The sequence below is a fragment of the Aquila chrysaetos genome, chromosome 6 (genome assembly GCF_900496995.4).
Source record: "Aquila chrysaetos chrysaetos chromosome 6, bAquChr1.4, whole genome shotgun sequence".
Classification (NCBI taxonomy): domain Eukaryota; kingdom Metazoa; phylum Chordata; class Aves; order Accipitriformes; family Accipitridae; genus Aquila; species Aquila chrysaetos.
Window position 1 is genome coordinate 1101556 of NC_044009.1, and position 20260 is coordinate 1121815.

General features: G+C 49.8%; 1 protein-coding gene across 5 annotated transcripts in view; it reads left to right on the top strand.

Moving 5' to 3' along the window:
• The first annotated feature begins 891 nt into the window (after positions 1-891).
• Positions 892-20260, top strand: part of MEGF6 (multiple EGF like domains 6) — a 125577-nt gene continuing 106208 nt past the window's right edge. For all 5 annotated transcript variants that reach the window (XM_030017715.2, XM_041124288.1, XM_041124290.1 and 2 more), the window contains exons 1-3: positions 892-2448; positions 5062-5196; positions 9793-9902. In XM_030017715.2, coding sequence (XP_029873575.1) covers positions 2363-2448; positions 5062-5196; positions 9793-9902 — 331 coding nt within the window. In that variant the 5' untranslated portion in view covers positions 892-2362. The remainder of the gene's footprint in view (positions 2449-5061; positions 5197-9792; positions 9903-20260) is intronic.

The following is a 20260-nucleotide window of genomic DNA, read 5'->3' on the forward strand; positions in this document are numbered from 1 at the left end:
GGAGAGGGAGCCACACTCCAGTCCCTGCCCGCTCCCAGCCTGCTGGGCTGGAGGACAGGATCCCTTTTACCTTTCCCACCGCCCTGCCAGCGGGCATTTGGCCAGGGCTGGGAGCGACTGGTGCCTCGCCAGGTCCTGAGGTTTCATCTGGACGTCTTGGAAGTCCAGGGACTGCATAGCCAGCACTGTGTTTGCCACAGCTGGACCCAAACAGAGGGTGAGCTAAGTGTAAAGAAAGCTTCTGGGTAGCGGTAGTAAGTTAGCGCCAAAAGACTTAACTGGAGGCAGTCTTAGGGTTTCCTACTGTAAGAAAAGTCCTAACTTTTGAAGTCCTGACAGGAAAACAGAGGCCTGAATTTATCCTGGAGCTCGCTCCATCATTATAAAACATCTTTATGTAGTTGCCTTGCTTCTCTAGGAAGAATGAAAGATGTTGTCTTCCCACCTGTTAGGCTTGGCAGATATTTACCTTGAAGGGGAAACATTAGCTCTTCTTACCTGCTCTTTTCTCTGACCTAAATGATTTATGCAACGGCTGTCACTTTGGAAGGGTTAAGGTGTGAAAAGCAGCTGCCTCGGTTTCTTCCAGGAGCTACCAACTTCTGGGCATGGCTCATTGCTGACTTTAGTCTCAATGCAATGATTGTATTCCAGGGGCAAAACATGTGCATGGCGTGGGCACTGAGACCACCCAAACCTTCTTTACCTTGCTTCCCTCACAGAAATCAGTATTTGCCAAAGGTTGGGTCTTCCAGCTGTTGCTTTGATTCCTCCTCGCCATTGGTGAGAGAGTTTGCCAGCGGGTTCTTGAGGCAAAAGAGTTTTGGTGCAGCATCCCTGCTCCGCTCTCCTCTTCCCCATCCTGCTGCGTCGGCTGCCCTGTGCCCGTCCTTCCAGGAAGGGAGGCAGGAGACAGCTCAGCCCTCTGTAAGCCCCTCGGTCCTCACCGTTGCTGCTGAGACTGGTAATAACAACTGGTGATACTCGTGGCATTTTTTTGGAAGAGGAAACTCAGCAGCGAACCATCTGAGAATTAGGCTTGGGCACTTCTCTCTCCGTTTTCTCATTTCACAGGGGCCGGCGGGCTGTCACCCAGCTGCAGCAAAATCCTTGTCAACGGCTCTTTTTGTGCTGATTGCCTATATAGTGGGGAGTTCGGTGGGAAAAGGCAGATAGCAGTTTAATCTTGTTCCCCAACTCCCTCTTTGCCCAGTGTATTCCCCAGCCGTGCCGGGAACAGGTCGTTTAACAGCGCTCTAGCAGCCGAGCGCAGGTCGGATGTGTCCCTGTCTGTTTTACATGCACGGCAGAATTTCCTTGGGAAGTGATCAATTTTGTTACCTGTTAGAGCGCATAGGAAAGATTAAATCTCTGTGGGATATTTTTAGAGCTGCTGGGAAGGGGATTTTGGGTGGTGTCTACGGAGCTGGCCTTGGGTAGTGCAAAAGAGCTGTCTTTCGAGAAACAAACCCGAATCATTTCTGCTACTGTTCTGCAGGGTTTCCCCCCCTCCTCTTGTCGGGGTTGGCCACAGCTGGTGGGAGGGATTTCTGACTGTCAGCAAGAAAAGAAACAAGAGAGCATGTGAGGGGAAGGAGCTAGACCTGGGAAAGGCAGGAGGAAAGTTTTGTTGCTCCCTTGAAATGCAGGGGAGCTGCTCTTAGTGTGCGTGCACGCGCACGCAGGAGTTACTCGAGCCCGATTCTGGAGGAAGGTGGGGAGCTGTAGCAGGAGGATGGCTTCACCTACGCAGATGGGGTAAACGAGCACTCTGCCTGCTTTTGGAAAAGCCCTCAGGGAGGTGGGCTTCTCGGAGCGCAGGAGAGCACCCCTTCTTTTTCCTTTCCCTTGCCGAGTGCTGATTTTTATATTGCCTTGCGAAGTGGATCGCAACTCCAAATCGGCTAAACCCACATGGGGCTTCGTTGCTGGGCAGAACCCAGGTCTTGTGAGCCACCAGGTCTTTGGGCTTTGTCAAGAAGCAAATGCCAGAAGGAAAAATCACTTCAGTACGCTTCACTACGAGGAAATGAGCTTAAGAAGCCAGGTTTGGTTTTGGGAAAAACCCAGCGACAAACTGCACTATAATCATTTCCCGTGGACTGAAGAAACTTGCTGAACTGAACCCATATGGGAGGAAGCATCTAGGAATGATAAATCTGCTCTCCCCGTGCAAGAATTCCCGTGTGCTCCGATAGCGTTGTCCTTTGCAAGAAAGAGAGACACCGGCAAGAGGGGAGCAGGAGCCAGCCAGGAGTGTCCTCCTTTGAGGAACAGGGACTCGCAAGTCGTGCTTGAGAAGGCTGTGAGATTCTCTGGCACCACTGGAAGCGCCTTGCGGGGGGAGAGAGGAGCTGTTGCGATGGAATTTCATGCTGTGGCACTGTCATTCATCCTGGCATTGCGAATATCTTCTCTTGCTTCTGGGAACAAACTTCAGCCCCATATGTAAGTAGCAAGAAAAGAATACCAGAGTGTTTTTTATAGGGGAGGGAACTGAACAGCAGAAGCTAAATACAGTATTTTAAAATCAAGGGTGAAGGGAGGAGCAGAGAGAGGGAAGGGGAGGGAGGGCTGGTCTGTGTTTCTTTATCTAGTACCAGATGTATGTCAAGGGGAATAGAAATTTGAAAATCTGGATGGTCTTTGCTTGCAGGAGGTAACTCACTGTTTTTAACTGAAATGGTGCTATTGTGTGAGTGCAAGAGGCGATTGCTGTGTAAAGAGTTTGACCTTTCTTCGCAGACCTGCTATTTTTATTGCACTTCATGTATCGCTCTTACTGCATGTTTCATTCCCCCTTTGGCTGTTACTCTAGCAGCATGATGTAGTTCTTTCTTTTTAATTAAATTTTACAGTTACAGTTTGGTGTTAATCGTTTGGCTTCCTTGGGAAACTTCCTTGCAAATTTGGTCTCCTGCCAGAAGATGATCTCTCCATGCAGGGGATTGCTCTGATTCTTTTTTGTAAATGAGCCCAGTGTTGCATGGTGTGTGAACGCCAAGCTACTCTCCCCGATGTTTTTAACTTTTCGGTTGAAAAGGGGTCCTTTTCAGCAGACAAAGGTTTTGGAAGAAGATGGCTTTTCTCCCTGTGTCAGAGATTTTGTGCTCCTGCCTTGACAAGCACTTTTAGGACTTCTTGGATGAGACACTGGAGATGAGATGTGTGCCAAAGTGTCAGAGAAAAGAAGACGCCAGCGCCTGGGCAGTGCTGTCACTTCCCATAGGGCATTGCTGACGGTGCCCGTTACACACACCACCGCTCTTTGGGGCACGCAAGAACCTTTCTTCGCTGTAATAAATGACACCAAAACGGTGCCGCTGCCAACCTCGTCCTTGGGGTTCCTTTCAGTTGTGTTTCTGGACGCGCAGACAGCTCGGAGGTGAGGCGCCTGCAGGCTAACAGCAGAGGAGGTCCGGGGGTAGGGAAACACCGCTCTCCGTGTCAGCTCGCAGCTCTCTGTGTACGGAGACACTCACGGAATAAAAGAGCTGCTCTGACAGTCTCCATTAGCGCCGGGGACTGTTGTATTGGTGAAGCGATGTGTGTGGAGCTTTGCAAGCCAAACAGCTCGGCGGTGGCCGCATGTGGGGACGACGAGAGGGGATTTTAGAGCAAAGCTAGAGGGGGAAGGAAACATGCCATTAATCCCAAAGGCACTGCCAGGCTTGCTGTAACAGCGGTGTAATTGAACGTCTTGGAGCAGTCAGATGCCAGCTGCGATCTCTATGCTTCACCACGTCCAAATGATTTAGCTTAACTTGTTTTATAGAAAGTACCTTTGTGAAAACTCTCGGTCCCTTTTGAAGAATTGCAAGCAACAGAAGCAGTTCCAAATAACAAATGGCTCATAACTTATTAACTCAGGGCCAAATGTTTCCCTCTTCATTTTTAATTAAAACTATGTATTCGGTGAAGGAGAGGTAGGATTAGAAAAGAAAGTAAGTGCAAATGGTATTTTCCTTATTTTCTGACTCACTGATTTATATGTTTTCACTTTACTTACTGGAATTAGTCTTGCAGCCCTTAGCTCTGAATGAGTGAGAAAGCATCTAAGACAGCAAATTGAATTCTGATTTAAAGCAGTATTAATAAAATGATGTATCATTTCTAGTAGCAGAATAATTTTTCTTCCCAAATGCTGTCAGAAGATGCAGCTATCATTGGTGCTCGCAATGACAACAGTCAGGAAAAATGGGCCCCTAGGTGCGAAGAAAACATACGCTTCCTTTGTTAACTGAGAACAGACAGAATGGACAGACAGCAATTATTGTACTACCACGTCGTGTAGGCTGCTGCCTCTTTTCTGATCCATCCTCTCTGTTTTAAGGCTAAAACTTAGCCTTAACATATCAGTGGAAAAGCACTGCTGCATTTTTCGAGTGGACTGTAGAGCGACCCAGGACCTAGAGGTACGAAATGTCAGCAGCTTCCCTATCTCACTGAAGTTTGCTATGTTGCAATGTTATAAAACAGCATTGCTGTAGATTTCTGTTACTGTTTCTGAGCCTCGTCGCCGGCCGCGGGTCTGGAGGTTCGAGAAGGGGGTTCAGGGTGGAGCAGGCTTCCCGTGCCTGCCACCGACTCATGGCGCGGGATTACTCAACGTGTCCTCTCTCTCTGTGGCAATTTTCCATCTATAAATATGGGTTTGTGATGGTCACCTCGTAGTTCTCCAAGGTTTAACTGATTCACGAAGGCCTAATGACATGCTTCTGAGAAACGCAGATGATATGATTATACTGTATGTTTTGTTGCTGCCAGTGCCACGCTGTTAACACACTATCTGTTCCCAAGAGCATCACATCCAAGAGTTTTTGGGGGAGGTGGATAGGCTGCACTTGACAACTGCTTGTGGCTGCCTGACCTGGCAGATTTCTTTTCCGCGCACTGATTTCATTAAATGAGAGGCAAACGCTGTATATGCATAAGATCTTCCTGCTCTTTCAGTAAGGAAATGAAGTTGCCCGTAGCTGGCGCCTGTTTAAGCGGCGGAGGCACTGCGCTCTTCTCGCAGCAGCGCGCAGACCCCCGTACACCTCTGTTTCTCTGTGCCAGGCCAAACGTCTGCGCGGAGCAGGAGCTGGCGATCGTGGGGCACCGGCAGCCGTGCGCCCAGGCCTTTACCCGCACCGTCAAAGTGTGGAAGCAGGACTGCGGAGGACAGCGGTGGTGCACGGGCTACGAGCGGAGGTACGTGTTCTTCCTTCGAGCTTGCTTTGCTCCTCGCGTGATGGAAGTTGATTCCTTCTCGCCAGCAGCAGCAGGGAAGGGAGCTTGTCGCTCGCTTTTGCGTCTGCAAAGGGGAGACCCCATCGTGCCGGCGGCGGCCGCGCAGCCGGCAGGGTCTGGGCGCAGGAGGTGAGGGCTGGGAAGAGCCATGTGTGTGCCAATCCTGCTGCCCGGGCTGTAGTTTGGCACGGGAAACGGGTTCGATAACTGCTTGGTACCCTCTGAGGAGTCCTGGTGACCAGACAACATGGCTGTGGCTCTCCTCAATCCCCGGCAGCTCTCCAGGGAGAGAGGAGAAAGTACCCAGCACTTGGTACCTGGCCTTCTGCGGGTCTGGCGTTAGGGTAACAAAGCAGTTCGTTTAGGGGTCCATGTAAATGGAGAGCTACGTGCAGAGAGAGACGTGGCTCTGAACCCACAAATTAGCTGTAAATAGTAGAGCTATTTTATTAGATATTTTTCTTGGCTAAAACCAGGAGACTACGAGAGATTTTGTAAACTCTATGTGCATCTAGCCGGAGGGGTTTCTGACCCTACCTGGCATCTTTGTGACGCGAAGAGTTTTTAAGCTGTTAAGGAATTCCCGATGGGAAGAAGTATCGCTTTTGTTCAAAAGAAGCTTTGTCATTGTGGTTAGATGTTTCTAGTCTTCTGACAATGTACTACATCTGTTTCCTATGATCGTGCCATGCTAATGAAATGACTTAATCACACCGCGTGCATTATTCTTGTATCTTTAGATGTCTCGGCTTCAAAGCAGAGGCATCTCAATGCCTCTGTAGTTTTACAGAGCCGAAGGCAGTAGCTGGGTCCAAGTGAGGTTTATTGTGCACGGTCTAAAAAAAAATAATGAATGTGGCCACCGTGCAAGCGATGCTCTGTGAGGACGGGTGACTGCTGACCTGGTGGTGTTTAGCAGGCTTTTCTGCGGGGTCTTGGGCTTCCCTTCACACCGTGAGCAGGACAGTGCTCAGGCCCACCTCAGAAGAGCGTACAGCTCAGCAGAGTTAGGCTTGCATGGGCAAGAAAGGAGTTCGAATGTACTCTGAGCACAAAACTTGATGTGGTCGTTCAGCTAATCGTCGTATCCCTTGAGTCGCCGACTGGCCTTTACTGGGAGCTGGGAGACCAAGCAAGGAGGGGTTGCAGAGGGAGGGCTGTGAACATGTGCAGCAGTGCAAATAATGAATGCACTTTTCTTACCTACACAGCAGCCAACCTGCAACGTGCCCAATCTTCTTCTGTACTCCACCTGCTTTTCCGGCCTCATTAGGCAGTTACAAGCCTTTACAAAATAATAATGATAGTAGTAGTTTCACAGAAGCATCTTGGACTAGAGACAGCTTTTAAGTCTTGACTTTAGGAATTCCTCCTAACCTGTAATTGCCAGTAATTATCTTGGTGATGATATCTGTGTAGCGGTAATAAAGGAGCAAACAGAGTCCGTCTTATGACCATGTTTTAAGAGAGGACTTTGAAATGATAGGTGCCCTGTCTGCTTCTACTTCAAAGGCTGGGAACTCTTCAGACCCAGCTGTCCCTTTCGTTCTTTAATGTGTGTTTTTGACATTGTAAATCAAGGAACCGAAAAGAAAAAACTTTCTGTCACGCTTTGTTATAAATATCGGAACAGCCGAGTGCTAAAACTCCATTCCTGATGAAAATACAGAGGTGAAGCCTAAAGGTGCTGTGAGGGATTTCACCCACGGAATTTTAAAAGCTGGACAGTAAAAGGACTATCAGCAGAACTTTCCTCAGGCACGATTTTGTCCTGTATCCCCTCACTCTAAACTTCTTTGGGGAGTTCCCATCGCAGCAAGCTTATTCCGATAGATGGAAGATCTCCTGCCAAGCTCCCTTGTGCTGAGCAATTGAGGGCAGCGGAGCGCGCGGTTTCGGCATTCACGGGGATGCTACGCAGCCTCTGTCTCGCCCGCTGGAGCTGCTCCAGTTGGACCCAGCTCCGGCAGCACGGGGCTCAGCAAGCGTACGAACAGCTTCAGGATCTGACACTCGCAGGGCTGGCCTGAAATTGGCCTCGGTGCCTTTGAGCTCGTGGACGCAACGAGGAAAATCCAGCATCTGCTCTTCCTTGCCCCGGTGCTCAGTGCTGCTGCCTGGCGAGGAGCGGCGGTCTGCGGGGGCTGAAGCACGAGCCGCTGACGTGCAGGGTTCGTAAGCGTTAGAGCTATCTTCCTAACATTCCCGGGCACGCTTGGGGCACTGCGGGCACTGCTGCAGTCCCGTTGCTCTGCCTAAACTGTAAGCGGAGTTTAGGGGAGGTGGGCAGAGGAAGGAGGATGACCTGGGGCAGGTAGGGTCGGGGGGTGGCCGAAGGGGGTGCTTGTCTGCTGAGTTTGTGCTTTCCAAAACCAGTAGCATTTGTTTTTATAGGACTTGTACCTGCACCTAGAGTGCTGGATTGCAGCGTTTCCTAAAAATAATAACAAACCTTGCTCCGCACCCCCAGGACATGAGCCCTGCTCGCTCAGAGAGCCAGCGTCTGCTCCTCCGCAGAGGAGCTGAGCGTCCTCAGGGCTGCGCTTGTCGCTGTTCCTGGTAACGTGCTGGTTTTGCTACTGGTTGTGTAACTTTCCCGAATTAGGTAACGACAGAAGGTAGCTTTGCTCAGCCCTCAGTAACGACACTTGGAGGAACGACGGCCCTGTCCCAGAGGGGCTGGCAGTACATTTTCAGCAGCAGGACACAGCAGGATTGTTAAGCCTGGGTTCCATTAGTTCTGGCTCATTCAACATTTTCTGTGCCAGGGACTCCTTAAAACACAAAAGAAAACAGAAACGTTGAAGATAAAATATCTCCTATGAGGTTCTTTCCAGTCTGCGGCATCCAGATATCCGCAGGCAACAGAGGCTGTCAAAATATTTGCATCTCCTTGAGACCCCACTTGGGCTGACTTAAGGGTGTGAAGTGTCCGGTCAAGCTCACCAAGACTCGTGGAGATGAGGCTGTGCAGGGTTGGGGCTGTTGGGGGCAGAAAGGTGGCCAGGATTAGTCCTGAGCCCTCCTACATTACTATTTCTCGGAATACCTTTTCCTCCTCGTTCCTGAGCTTACGCAGGGCAGAAGGAGGAGGCCGCTTGCTGCCGTGCAGTCTTTCTCATTTTGGATGAAAAGGATGGTGTTTTCCAGACCGGCCCATGCAGCGAACGCTTGTTGCGTTAGCAGCAGCCTGCACCCCTCGTGTCCTCTTGTGCTTCCTAATGCACCCTGCCCACCACGTTAAAGCCCTGGGCTGGGGGATAGCCCTTGGTACCAAGAGGATCCAGATGGATGCGTGCCTGATCGCTGGCTGTTCTGGTGCCTGAGAGACCGTAAATTGCTTTCTCAGCTGCTTCTGGAACACGAGTATTTCCTTCATCATTTGTTAACAGCTCATACAAAAAAAAATTGGTATCTGCTTTTATTTTTCTCAGCTGTGCTTCCATATGCTGGTTGGCACCGAAGAGGAGCCGAAGGTTTCCTTCATGGGAATAAATGGTTCACCGTTATTTAGGGTTTTTGCAGAAACACTCAGATGAAATCAAACAACTAGACTGAGTTAGGATAAATATTTTCGGTGGACATGTACAACACATCTGCTGTGCCAAATATTTGTTGTCGTTTGTCTGATTTGCTTTGGTGGAGTAGTTTCATGTTCTGCCAAAGGAGCTTTTTAAAAATCGGCTTCAGAAGTTTTATCCGTGTTTCGATTTTCACATATACACAACATCACATTTCCAGGAAAGAAGTGTCGCTTTTATTTATTTATGCTTCAGATCAATCCCTGCTTTAGTACCCCAACTCCCACCCTGAAAGTAACGAGTAGGAGTTGTTAACGGGACCTTCAGCTTCTGCCTGAGCGCTGTCGCATCCCGGTACCGTGCTGGGCTGGAGAGGGCTTCGAGCTTTTTCTAGAAGATGTGAGAGATGTGGTCACACGTGTGGCGCGGCTGGCGTGGTGCTGGCTGCGGCGCTGGGCTCATCGATGTTTAGCTGAGAGTTATTGCAGGGCACAGTGGAAGGAGAACCGAGGAGGTGAAAGCCCTTTCCATCAGGGAGTCAGTTCTGCCAGCCTTAACCAGCCTTGCTACGTAAAACACAACTGCACGGAGAGCTTTTTGAGTAGCTTGATATTCCCGTTGGGATTCTGACGATTTTTTAGCTCACCAGCCCCTTGGAGACACCTGCTCATGCTCACTAAAGCTGGACTGAAATACCTGTTGCTCTTAAAATTTTAATTTCCTTTGTTAACAAGTAGTTTAGGAGAGGAGCTCAGAGCCGTGAAATACTTTAGAAAAGGAGAAAGGAGCCAGCGGTGTTATGAGGACCTGGACACTCCAGTCTCTCGTGTTCCCGATTAAAGTAAATTAAGAAGCATTTGCTTAGCATCAGCGATCATTGCTAGCCCGGGTGGAAAAAAATGTCAGCACGTTTGAAAACCAAATTCCTCATTTTATTTACATCCACAGTTAGAGTTACAACTTCTCTTCTTTCCAGTTTCCTTGTTCTGCAGGAATTAACATTGCCTGGGTGCTGTCTCATTTTGTTGTGTTTCAGAACTGCGTATTACACGGGCTACAGGCAGGTGTACAAGGTGAAATACCAGACCGCATACAGGTGTTGCCCGGGATGGTCCCAGCTTGGAGGGGATGCCGGCTGTGTCTACCGTAAGTATCAAGCTGTTCGGATGAGATTCTTTGTTTGCTGCTGTCAGTATTGGTTTGTTGGCTGAGGGTGCTCATTTAAGTCCTGTGCCTGCAGTAAATGCTATAAATATGTCTTTAAAAAGAACTGGGATTTTTTTGTTGTTTGCTTCTGGTTTTTTATTTTTATTTATTTTAGCTGTGTGTCAGAAGGATTCTTCTCTGGCTTCCCAGGAAGCGCTGTGTGTTGCTTTCTGTCTTTGGAGAATTTCCTCATCACAGCATGAAAGGGTTTTCAGAGTCACATTCATTTATCTGGTTGCCAAATGCTACTAAACATTTAAAATCAAGCCCAAACTGGTGTTTCAAATGGTGCCATTGGCAGAAGCTCTGGAGAGCTGTAATCCAAGCCCTGAGTGGACTTTTCATTCTAAAAGCCAGTAATTGCTGTCTGTGTGATTGAACGTGCCGGTGATGGCTAATTTGCCGGCTAGCTGGTCTTACTCAGCGTTCGTGAGAGCTGCTTCCTTGGAAGAGGCGGCCTTTGACTAATTGCACGCAGGCTGAGAAATTGGGCTTCGGTGCTGTGCTCCAGCAGGCAGTGAATTTTGCCCGGCAGCGCGCGGTCCCTGGTTGGAGTGTGCTCCCTGGCCGTCCCCCGCTCCTCACCCCGAACCGCAGCCGAGCGCGGGATTCGTTCAGCAGCTCACTCGTCAAGGGGCGCGACTCCTCAACTACTTTGGAAAGGTGTGTGTGTCAGGTACTAGCTCTGTTATTTCTAAGACTCCCTGCACTTGAGATACCCCTGCCAGAGGTTAGAGGTCTCTGCAGTCCTCCCCTTCGTCTGCTCCCTCATTCAGCCAAAGGGTGAGCGTTCGGGTACAGGACCGGTGGGATCCCGCAAGGGATGTCGCAGCATCAGCCTCAGAGGAGAAAGCAAAGTGCCAGCACAGGTGAAGTGATGGCACTTATAAGGTTTGAAGCGGAGAGCCAGAACTTGAGACTTTCGGATTCTGTGGCTGGCTTTCCTCCTCTCTTGTGTTTGCTCTAGTGTAATTCTCTGCAAAACAGGCATGGCAGGATCTACTTCCCAGCTGTGCAGGGAAGCTGCAATATGTATTCAGATTTGCGCCTGAGTCAGGCTAGGGATGTGCAAATATTAGTATATAAGATGATTTTATGCTCTTATTGCAGAAGACAGAGGCAGCATTATCCTCGTGGGCCCCATATTCCCACCTCCCCCTCCAGGCTGCACTGCTTGACATGGGAGGCAGATGCTGCGTAGCTCCCGGCTCCTTCCCCTAAACACAGCGGCCCCATCCAGCTGGGGAAATATTTAACTTTAAACGTTGCTTTTGAGATGTTGAGAGCAAAGTAGAATCTTCTCTTGAATCAAACAAAGGTTTATCTGAACATATGTGTAGAAATAAATGTCACCATCAAGGCAGAAAAGCAGACGCTCCCCGTGATATATTATTAATTGTCGGCCCAGTTGCATAGAGGAGCTCTGATCTTTTCTGAATTAGGCTTTGGAGGTGCGCTCCTACCCTCACCATAGAAAAGCAGCTTTCATTTTAAGTAATAGGCAGGCAAACCAACAAAGCGTTTGGGATCTGACCTGCCTTGCCGTCAAGGGAATGAAAGCTAGCCGTGTCCAACTCCATTGTAAAGGCGCTTTTGATTGTAATTGACCTACAATATAGGAAAATCTCTCCCACAGCTAGTCATCTTTTGTTCTGTAAAGAGGCTGCGTATACCTTCCTTGCACTTTGATGCTTGAAGCAAAGGTTTTTAAAAAAAAAAAAAAAAAAAAGTGTGTCTACCAACCAATCTTTATTCTTCCTATTCAAAAGCCTGCAACACAGGAGAGCAACCCCACTGTGCCAGAGGAAACTCTGTGGATGCCTAATAACCCACTGTCAGCGAGCAGATAATAACCTCAGATGAACTCAGAAAAGTGCGTCCTGTAATGATTTTTCCTGCCGAGGAAGTGAGTAATTCCACCCAGGAAGGAAGCAGAGAAAAGGAAATAAAGCTGCTCAGGGCACGCTCTTAACTCATCATCCTCATCACCAGGACCAGCACTCAGAGGCTGGGCAATGGTCTTTGCCGGGCTGCTCACTGCAGAGTCGGTCTGGAATAAAAAAAGAGAGGCAGGTCCAGTGGTTTAAAACCACTTCACTAGAAATTTTGGCATGGCAGGAGGGAGAAAGTAGACAGTAAGAGCATCACTGGCGTGATAGCGTGGAACTGGTGTTTACGGCAGAGAGGGTTCAGGTTCCAGGGTCAGAGGTTGCCCTGACCGTACGTGGCATAAGCTCACAAGGAAGCGTGTGTTGGATTTCCAAATGCCTTTCTGGAGCTCGCGTTCTAACATCTTTATTTTGATATTTGATTTCTTGTAAGTCCTTTTAATACTCTTGTGATGCTGAAAATATAAATGTTCCCCCTTCTGTGTTACACATTCACCAGGAGATGTGTGTTTCTGATGCATGGGGCTTTGTGTCCCTTCAGCCAGTCAGACCCGGTTGAATACCATTAACTTTAAAACCAGGACCGGGCTGTGACCTTAAGTTTCTGGGACAGAAAAAATGGGTGTTCCTATAGCTCAAGTGCAACCTGCACAACGGGGACCTCATCTCTGTGGGCCCTCTGCAGTCAGGGGCTCTTCCCGAATGTTCTTCAGGGCAGCAGAAACTCGAGTTACATCGCTCTCTGAATCATCTTCTGCATCCCCTGAGAGCAGCAGAAGACCAGCCACCTGGTTAGGTGGCTGAAGTGGGGTCGTGGGGCTCTTGCTCCCCATTTCCAGACCCCCTCCCCCCCGCAGCTGGTGCTGGTCTAGCAGCAGCTGGATGAGCATCCCGCAGGCTGGACTGAGGCAAATCCTGCGGGATGGCTGGTGCCCTGAGCCAGGAGTTTCTCCCCCGATCTGCAGACTGTCCTGGGGAACGCTTCTGGTTTCTGTGTAACTCAATCCTCGTCCTGAGGGGCTCCCAGCTTTTGGTTTGCAGGGGTGTGATGACTTTTCCTGCTGGTGGCCTTGACCTTAGTATGAGCGTGTTCTTCTGGACCAGAAGAGAGTGTAGGAAGGGCTGGCAGGGGAAATGAGTCAGTAAATATTAGTGAACTGCTGAGGCAGGGAAACATAGCCAGGGCACTAAGTACCTTAGAGGATTTTCTATTTTGTGTATAGCAATCGCGAGTCAGCCTGCATTCACTGGCATAGCTCTGCTGAACGCAACAAAGCTATGCCAAAACATGTCAACGGGATTTGTGGCCCTTCCTATCTGTCTTCAGAGATCACTGATCATGTTCCAGGAGTACAAAGGTGGGGAAGGCCATCGCTGTTGACAGCTTAATTAGAGCTGTTGGACACGGTGTGGTGGAATCACTCCAGTAAGGACACCTTATCTCGCTTTCCCTTGGAGGCTGGCATCTCTTCACTGCAGGGCTCTCTTTGCTCCACATGCTGGACTGTTCGTCACTTTTCCTTAAAAACAAAAAAACCCAACGCATACGATGTTTTAGTAGGGGAAATTTTCACCACCGTAGACTTGCATGTAATTGGCCAAGGCCTGCTGCTTTCTTCTTGTTTGAACGTGATGTACAGTCTGACACGTGACAATGATGTTAAACAGCATTATGAATTGGGAGGTCCCAGCACCGTTGTGGGTACCGGTTCAGTCGAGTTCTTTGGGCTCTCAGAGCCTGCGCTGGTGCCTGGAAGGAGAGAGCTTGTCCTGTTGCAGCCACCGTGCCGAGCGTACTCGTCATTTGCCTGGGTTGGTGGTTGTCTGCAGCAAAAAAAGAAGGGTTGTGCTCCTTTTCCCAAAATGCAGGTTTGTGTCTCTAAGCACTTACAGGTGAGAAAATGGCCAATACGGAGCTGCGAGGACAGTACGCAGTGACTTGGAGTGCGTGGGCTCTGCTGGGAGCAAATAAATTGGAAAGAGATGGAAAATATCATAGAAACACCCTGTAAAACGGCGCCGAAGCCAAGCGATCTGAAGACTAATGGCTCCACGTGGACCTCACGGGTCTCAGAGAATTTTTGACGTCTTTGTTCCTCTCCTACTGTGCCATTTGAAATCATGACAGCTGTGCTTGCTCATAACACCCCCTGAAGCTGTCGCATCTCACCTTGTAAAGGCAGGGCGCCTGGTTCCCTTGCGGTCTGCCTGCTTTTTGTCCCGTCCCTTCTGCTGGTAGAGGAAGTGTGAGGGCTTACTGCGTTTCCATTGCCCTCTGTCTTGGAGCATTCATCCGCTCAGTCCCATTTGGGAAGGAAAAAGGTCAGAAGTCAAGACACCCTTTGCATTTTTAGCATGGCATCAGGTCCTTTCCCTGCATGGTTACTGATAGATTGACTTTCAGACTAAGCTTCTCCATTTCAAGTGGCCTCTGAGATGCTACTTAAATTCCACGTGGGTTCAATAACACAGTTAAAGCCCTCGCTGATCGGGACGAGGGGCCTGCCTGTCTGGTAATGCCCATGATCTCTACTTTCAGTGGAAGACGTTGAAAAGCTGAGTCCCACCAAGTCCATAGCTCTGGATCTGCGTGGAGGAGCTGGCATTCGGCCGCAGACAACAGGCCTGTGCTCTTGGGCCAGCCCCTGCCACGTTCAGAAATGACGCGGTGAGGCAGAAGGGCGCCAAGCAGAGCGATACGTATGGCAGAGGCTAAAGAGGAGACCGTTACTGGTTTAGTACTGGTGACCTTGTCACGGTCGCAGTGTCGCCCGTGAACTGGGCAGGAGGTGCCAGTGCCAGCTCTGCCCTAACTGCACGCTCCCGCGGAAAACACGGGCTCTTCGCTCAGGCTGGCACAGCGGCGAGACCGGGCAACCTGCGTCCTGGCTGGGACTGCTGCTGGGGAGAGAGCGTGGCTCTGCTGCCGAGCGGGATGGAAATACCCGAGTCGAGTTTTCACGAGCTAGCTCAAGGAAATGGAACAGCCTAAGTGAGCGCAGCCCGGCTAAGAAGCGGTTTAGCCGGCTCTGGCCGTCATACAGCCGGAGAGCTTCGGCTGCTGGGGCTCGCGCTGCTCACGCCGCCCGGCACCCTGCACCGCAGTGCGGTTTGCTGTTCGGGTACCTCTGTGGAGCTACTGGGGGAGCTCGGCTTGCGCTGCTGGTCTAAAGCTTTGGCCACCGTCTCGAGTCGTCCTCGTCTTGAGTTTTTATCCAGCCCTCGCGAGGATCACGCTTTGCTCTGATTTTTAGCTCGGGCAGAGGTAGAGCCTGGCCCTAGGTAAAGAGGGAGAATTAACGTTCATTTGGTGGGGAGGTGGGAGGAAGTACCGGCGTCTGAGACATGCTGAAAACCCCTCCGAGCGTTCCCAGGGGCTGAGTAGAAAGCAGTTGAATTTTAATCGCCTCATTAAAAGAGAAACTTTTATTAGTCGCAAACGGCCTATTAAAAGGCTCCAGAGTGAGTTACCCTGCGCTGAACCGCGTTTCTTCCTGCCAACTCTGCTTAGCTTTAGCCTATCATCCGGCGAGCAGGGAAAGAGCACTCAGCAGGGCCCGCCGCAGCCGCCGTGCTCGGCTGCCGCGCTCAGCACCGCAGGCACGGTGCTCAGCGAGCCCGGCTCGCTGCATAACCCCGGGAGCCCGGCCGCGCAGGCAAGCGTGCACAGGCACGCAGGAGCCGGCTGAGCCGGCGTCGGGGGGAGCAGCTCCATTATTTGCCGTACAGGTTGGAAGGCTCGGCAGGAAATGTGTTCGGTTAACAATTTAATTTCCCTATTAGGCTGGCTTTCCTTTGTACATCACCTCTTGGCTCCTGGAGGCCCATTGTTTTGTCAGCTGAAAGGCTTCGACTGAACTTCTGAACCTTTTGCCTGGGATCAAGCTTAGTACCGGTTAAACTTCTAACGTACGCTCCCCTGGGAGACCATCTTTGTCCACGCAGAGGATGGCCATGTTGTACTTCGGTGAGCCTGTTCGTTGTAGGAGAAATGCTCTTCTCCGTCACTCTTCCTTTTAAATCAGTCTCTTGTCTCCGACCTCCCGAGAATCCCGCCTTGCTAAATCCTCGCAAAAGCCGTTGGCGGGCCTTTCAAGCAGAAGTAGGTGATGCTTTCCGTAATTTATCCTTTCTTTCCTGTTTCCCAGAACGGTGTCGTTACCCTTTTCCCAAATTTCATTGCGTTAAATTCTGTCGCTCTGAATTAGGAGCTAGTTTGCAGAAGGCTTGGAAGGCGTAGGGGAGGGAGACCCGCGGGCCCCTCAGCCCCACTGGGCTGGGAGGTAGGTTATTATGATTTCCACTCTGTATGTGCCAGCCTGAAGCACAGAGCAGGGAATTGTCCGGCTCATTCAGAAATCTGGGGCACAGCCAAGAATAACACCCATATCTTCTAATCCCCGATTTGTGTCGCTGCAATTGCTTCTAATATTTTCCATTGTTGTGCTTTGGGTCTCGCCGAACTGCCTCCGAGGGCTGAGCACTGCTGGCAAATAGGGCATCGTGGAGCCAGGCTGAGCTTTACTGCGACCCTGTCTAAAGTCCGTTTTTTACGTGATTAAGGTGAAGGATTCAGGAAAAACCAAACCACCTTATTATGCAATTTGGCCACCCAGTCAATTCTGTCTAACCGTGTTGAGGCCTGAAGGAAAGGACTAAAGCAGAAGACGGCCGGAGCTAGAAAAAATTAGGCTGCAGCCCTAGAAAATCTTGGCGCACGCCTGGAGTTGGGAAGTTGCAATGAAACGCTCCTTCTGCCTTGCCACGTGGGAGGATGCGCACGGGGAAGTGTTTGCGATCACAGGCATCGCACGGCGTGGCTCAGCTGAGCGGGCTGCTGGTGAAAGAGTTTCCCAAGTTCCAGTGTTCTGCACCAGCAGGCCAGCACGGGATTGATACGGGATCGCCGTGGTCCCCCAGGATACGTGGCTATGAAAAGTGACTAAAACGTTAGATGAGAAGATAACTGGCTTTCTGAAACAACATTTCATCACTGCTTCATTAGTTTGGGTAGATGAGAATTTGGACTTCAATGCTACCTTTGTATTACTAAATGCTCTTTTTTTTGGAGGGGGGATTTGAAAAATCATCAGGTCCTTCAAAGAGCCAACACTGAGGCTCAAGTATTTCAGCTCTAGTGCATCTAAGGTGCAACGCTGGGGGAGTTTGGATATCAGTGAGAATGAGACTTGGAACGAGCTGAAGTTATTGCTCAGGCTGGCGAGCTGGAGCTGGGTCAGCTGCAAGGGAGCGACTGCGTCCAACAGCCGTGCCTAAACCCAGGGTGCTCTGGCAGTCGCATTGTAAGAGAAGTGACAGAGCAAACATCCTTAAAGTTGGTACGTAGCTTTGTCTAGTAAAAGTGTGTGTTTTGACAGCAAACGTGCATGTTTGTAGAATGTCATATTCACCTAAACCTTCACAAAACCTTCTTAATCACCGCAGACTAGGCGGAAAGCGTTGTAAGTCGGTATTGAGATTTAGCACACAGGAGAAATTAGGAAGTCAGTTGTGATTCTGTAGGAAAAAACAGAGCCAGTATTTGATACCTGGAGGATTCAATGGTAGGAGGAGAATAGCGGGCAACTTAGTAATGTGGTTATTAGATTTCCATGTAGGGTAGGTCGTAACTGATTGCGATATGATAAGTTATGTAAATACCCGACGGACTAGTGCCCAGGGGTTGGCCACCGCCAGGGTTTGACCCAGTGATTTGACTTTCACTGAGCCCCAAAACAAAGTGCTAATTTGTCTCTCTCCACACTATCATCGGGAGGCAGAGTACTTCAGGCAGCTTCATGCGAGCCGTCAATGAGCTTTGCGCAGCTGATGAAACCTTTCAGCATTTAGGAGTTTTGAGGTCGTGAATCTGCACTGCACTAACTACATCACCATCGTTACTTAGCGGAGAGGAGGCTGGAGGTGAGGGTGGGGAGAGAAAAGGGACCTGCCTTTACTGCCCACGTAATCTCGTTGTGTGACAGGGGATGCTATTACTGCCAAAACACGATTCCCATTTTTGCAACTGCTAGCACACTGCTAATCAGGAGGGAAGGAGGTTTTTCAGATGTGGCAAGCTGACACCCGCAAGCTTTGGGTTTCTTTTGTGCATATAGTACCTGCTCTTTCCCATCTCTGATTTAGTGTGTATGTCTTAAAGTTCCAAATGATCTTTGAAAATGCATTGGTAAAGTCGCAAATGTATCTTCCTGTGTGCACAAAGCGTCCTGCCAGCGTGCCCCAAAAATGCAAACACTTCCTTGCACTGTTTCCATCTGTGATTCCTTTTTCTTCTGAATGCACAATTGGTGTTTTGGAGCAGAGATGGAATATTTTGTGCCAAGTATTTGGAGCCATTTTTGAAGGCTGCACGGGGTGCCTTTCCTCCCCAGTTATAATGACACAAAATGAAATGTGTAATCACAGAACCTGTTCTTTCTGTTACTAATTAGTTACAGCTTTAGCTGGAATGGGAAGAGAAACCAGGGGGGCTCCCAACTTGCAAAGAAGAGGGAAAAGTTATGGACAGCGTGCGTGTGGAAACCTCAGTCCAGTGAGCACTGTTATAATTGTTTCCAGGTGGCCCCGTATCATACGTAGGTTTGTAATTTAATCGTGGGCTTTGTTCGTTCAGTCGGTAACTGCAAAGGTGCTGTTTCATCGCCGGCCTTGAGCAGGGTCCAGAGTTTTCTGGCTGGGGACTTCTCCACCAGCCTGTGCCCAGGACCGCGCTGCCCTCCACACCGGCCGGTTCTGCTGGTGGCTCTTGGGGACCAGAACATGCTTGAGTAGCTGACAGTCAGTTCCCAGGCTGTACCTGCTGGAGGTGTATTTAATTCTCCAGCTTTTTCCTTAAGACAGAAGGGACATGCAGAACTGGCAGCCTTGCAGCTTTAGAGAAGAAAAAATGGCTATTCCAGGCATTTTTTTTTATTTATTTATCCATTCATTCATTTATGTAGCCTGTCTGCACTCATGAGCCCAGGTAATGTTAACGCCGGAGATGCTGCTGTGTTGTTTTCCCATGTGATGTGAATTTAGCGTGAGGAGTAGCAGACATGTCATGAGAGTGGCCAGGAGCACGCAGGACTCCGCAGTCGTTCTGAAGCGTCTCAGGCTCTTTCTTTACAAAGCGAAATCCTTGAAAACGCTCTTTACCCTGACCCCTGCAGTCCAGTTTTTTAAAAGGAAGCGTGACTGCTGAAATTTCGAGGAGAGGCCAGTTCTGATATTATTCGGGAAGGTGCTTTTCTCAAGTCTGACGAATTGCTGCGTGTACGTGTGCTGCATTGGGAAAGCCAGCCTCACCCAGCTGGGGCAAATCCTGACCGTGGGTCTGGAGTGGGGGTCACTAGCTGCCTGTGACCAACTTACACTAACCAGCGACTCCGCTACCCCCGTGTGTGCCTTGGGATTGGAATAACCCCTAACTCTCCTAGCAGGAGAAAAACATTGCACTCCTTTTTTCCCCCTATTGTTTCCACTAAAGCAAAGCCAAAGACAAATCTCATCGTTGCTTCAGCAGAGGAGGCTTGGCATCTTCCTGAGGATGCAGTATATGTCTGCAGGTTGATGGTTCGCTTATTCTGTTGGCAAGTCGCTCCGGTCGGCGCCCGTGCTGGGCAGCAGCCTGTTTCAGCCAGCACACGGCCACAGTAAATCGCAAGCATAAGCTGCGCTGGGGTCCGTCAGCGTTTGTCTGCTCGCCTGCGTTCCGCGCTCTTTCTAGTAAGCGTGTGTTTCTGAGCCAACAGGTTTTGGATTGCCAGGTCTGTCTTTTTTTGTAATTTCAGCTACTTGAAATAATTACGCTCCCTGGATCCATCAACTGGATCAACAGGACATGAGGGCCCCTAACACAGGTGACCGTGCCACAGTTGGCAGTTGCAGTGCATTCCTTCCCGGGATGAATAAGCTGTTAAACGTGGGTCCCGTTGCTGCTCTTGGCCCAGGGCTGTCCACAATCCAGCCTGGGCTGAGCAGGATCTCGGGGTAGGCGAGTGGGAACTGTGGGACCGGGTACTACCACGACATCTCTTGCACCATGGAGAGAGGTGAAGCTCTTTTGGCTCCCTTTACCTGGTTCCCCACGGCTTTTGTGAAGCGTATTCCTACCCAATCCCATTGTTCTCGGATTTTGTTACAGTTTGTTCGATGAAAGCAAAAAGGGAAAGAAAAAGAGGAGGTGCAGGAAAAAGAAAGGAGAAATTGGCCGGCAACACAGCTATGTCCAGATCAGTGAATAGAGAGAAAATTTCATTGTCCGAATCTTTAAATGGACTGAAAAAGGAAGATAGGCGCTTGTTCTGCGTCCTTACACTTTGACAAAGCACAACACGCATGACAGCGTCACTTGTTGACAACGTTTCTCCTTCTGAGATGAGCATTTTCTACTGGGAAATATAAAAT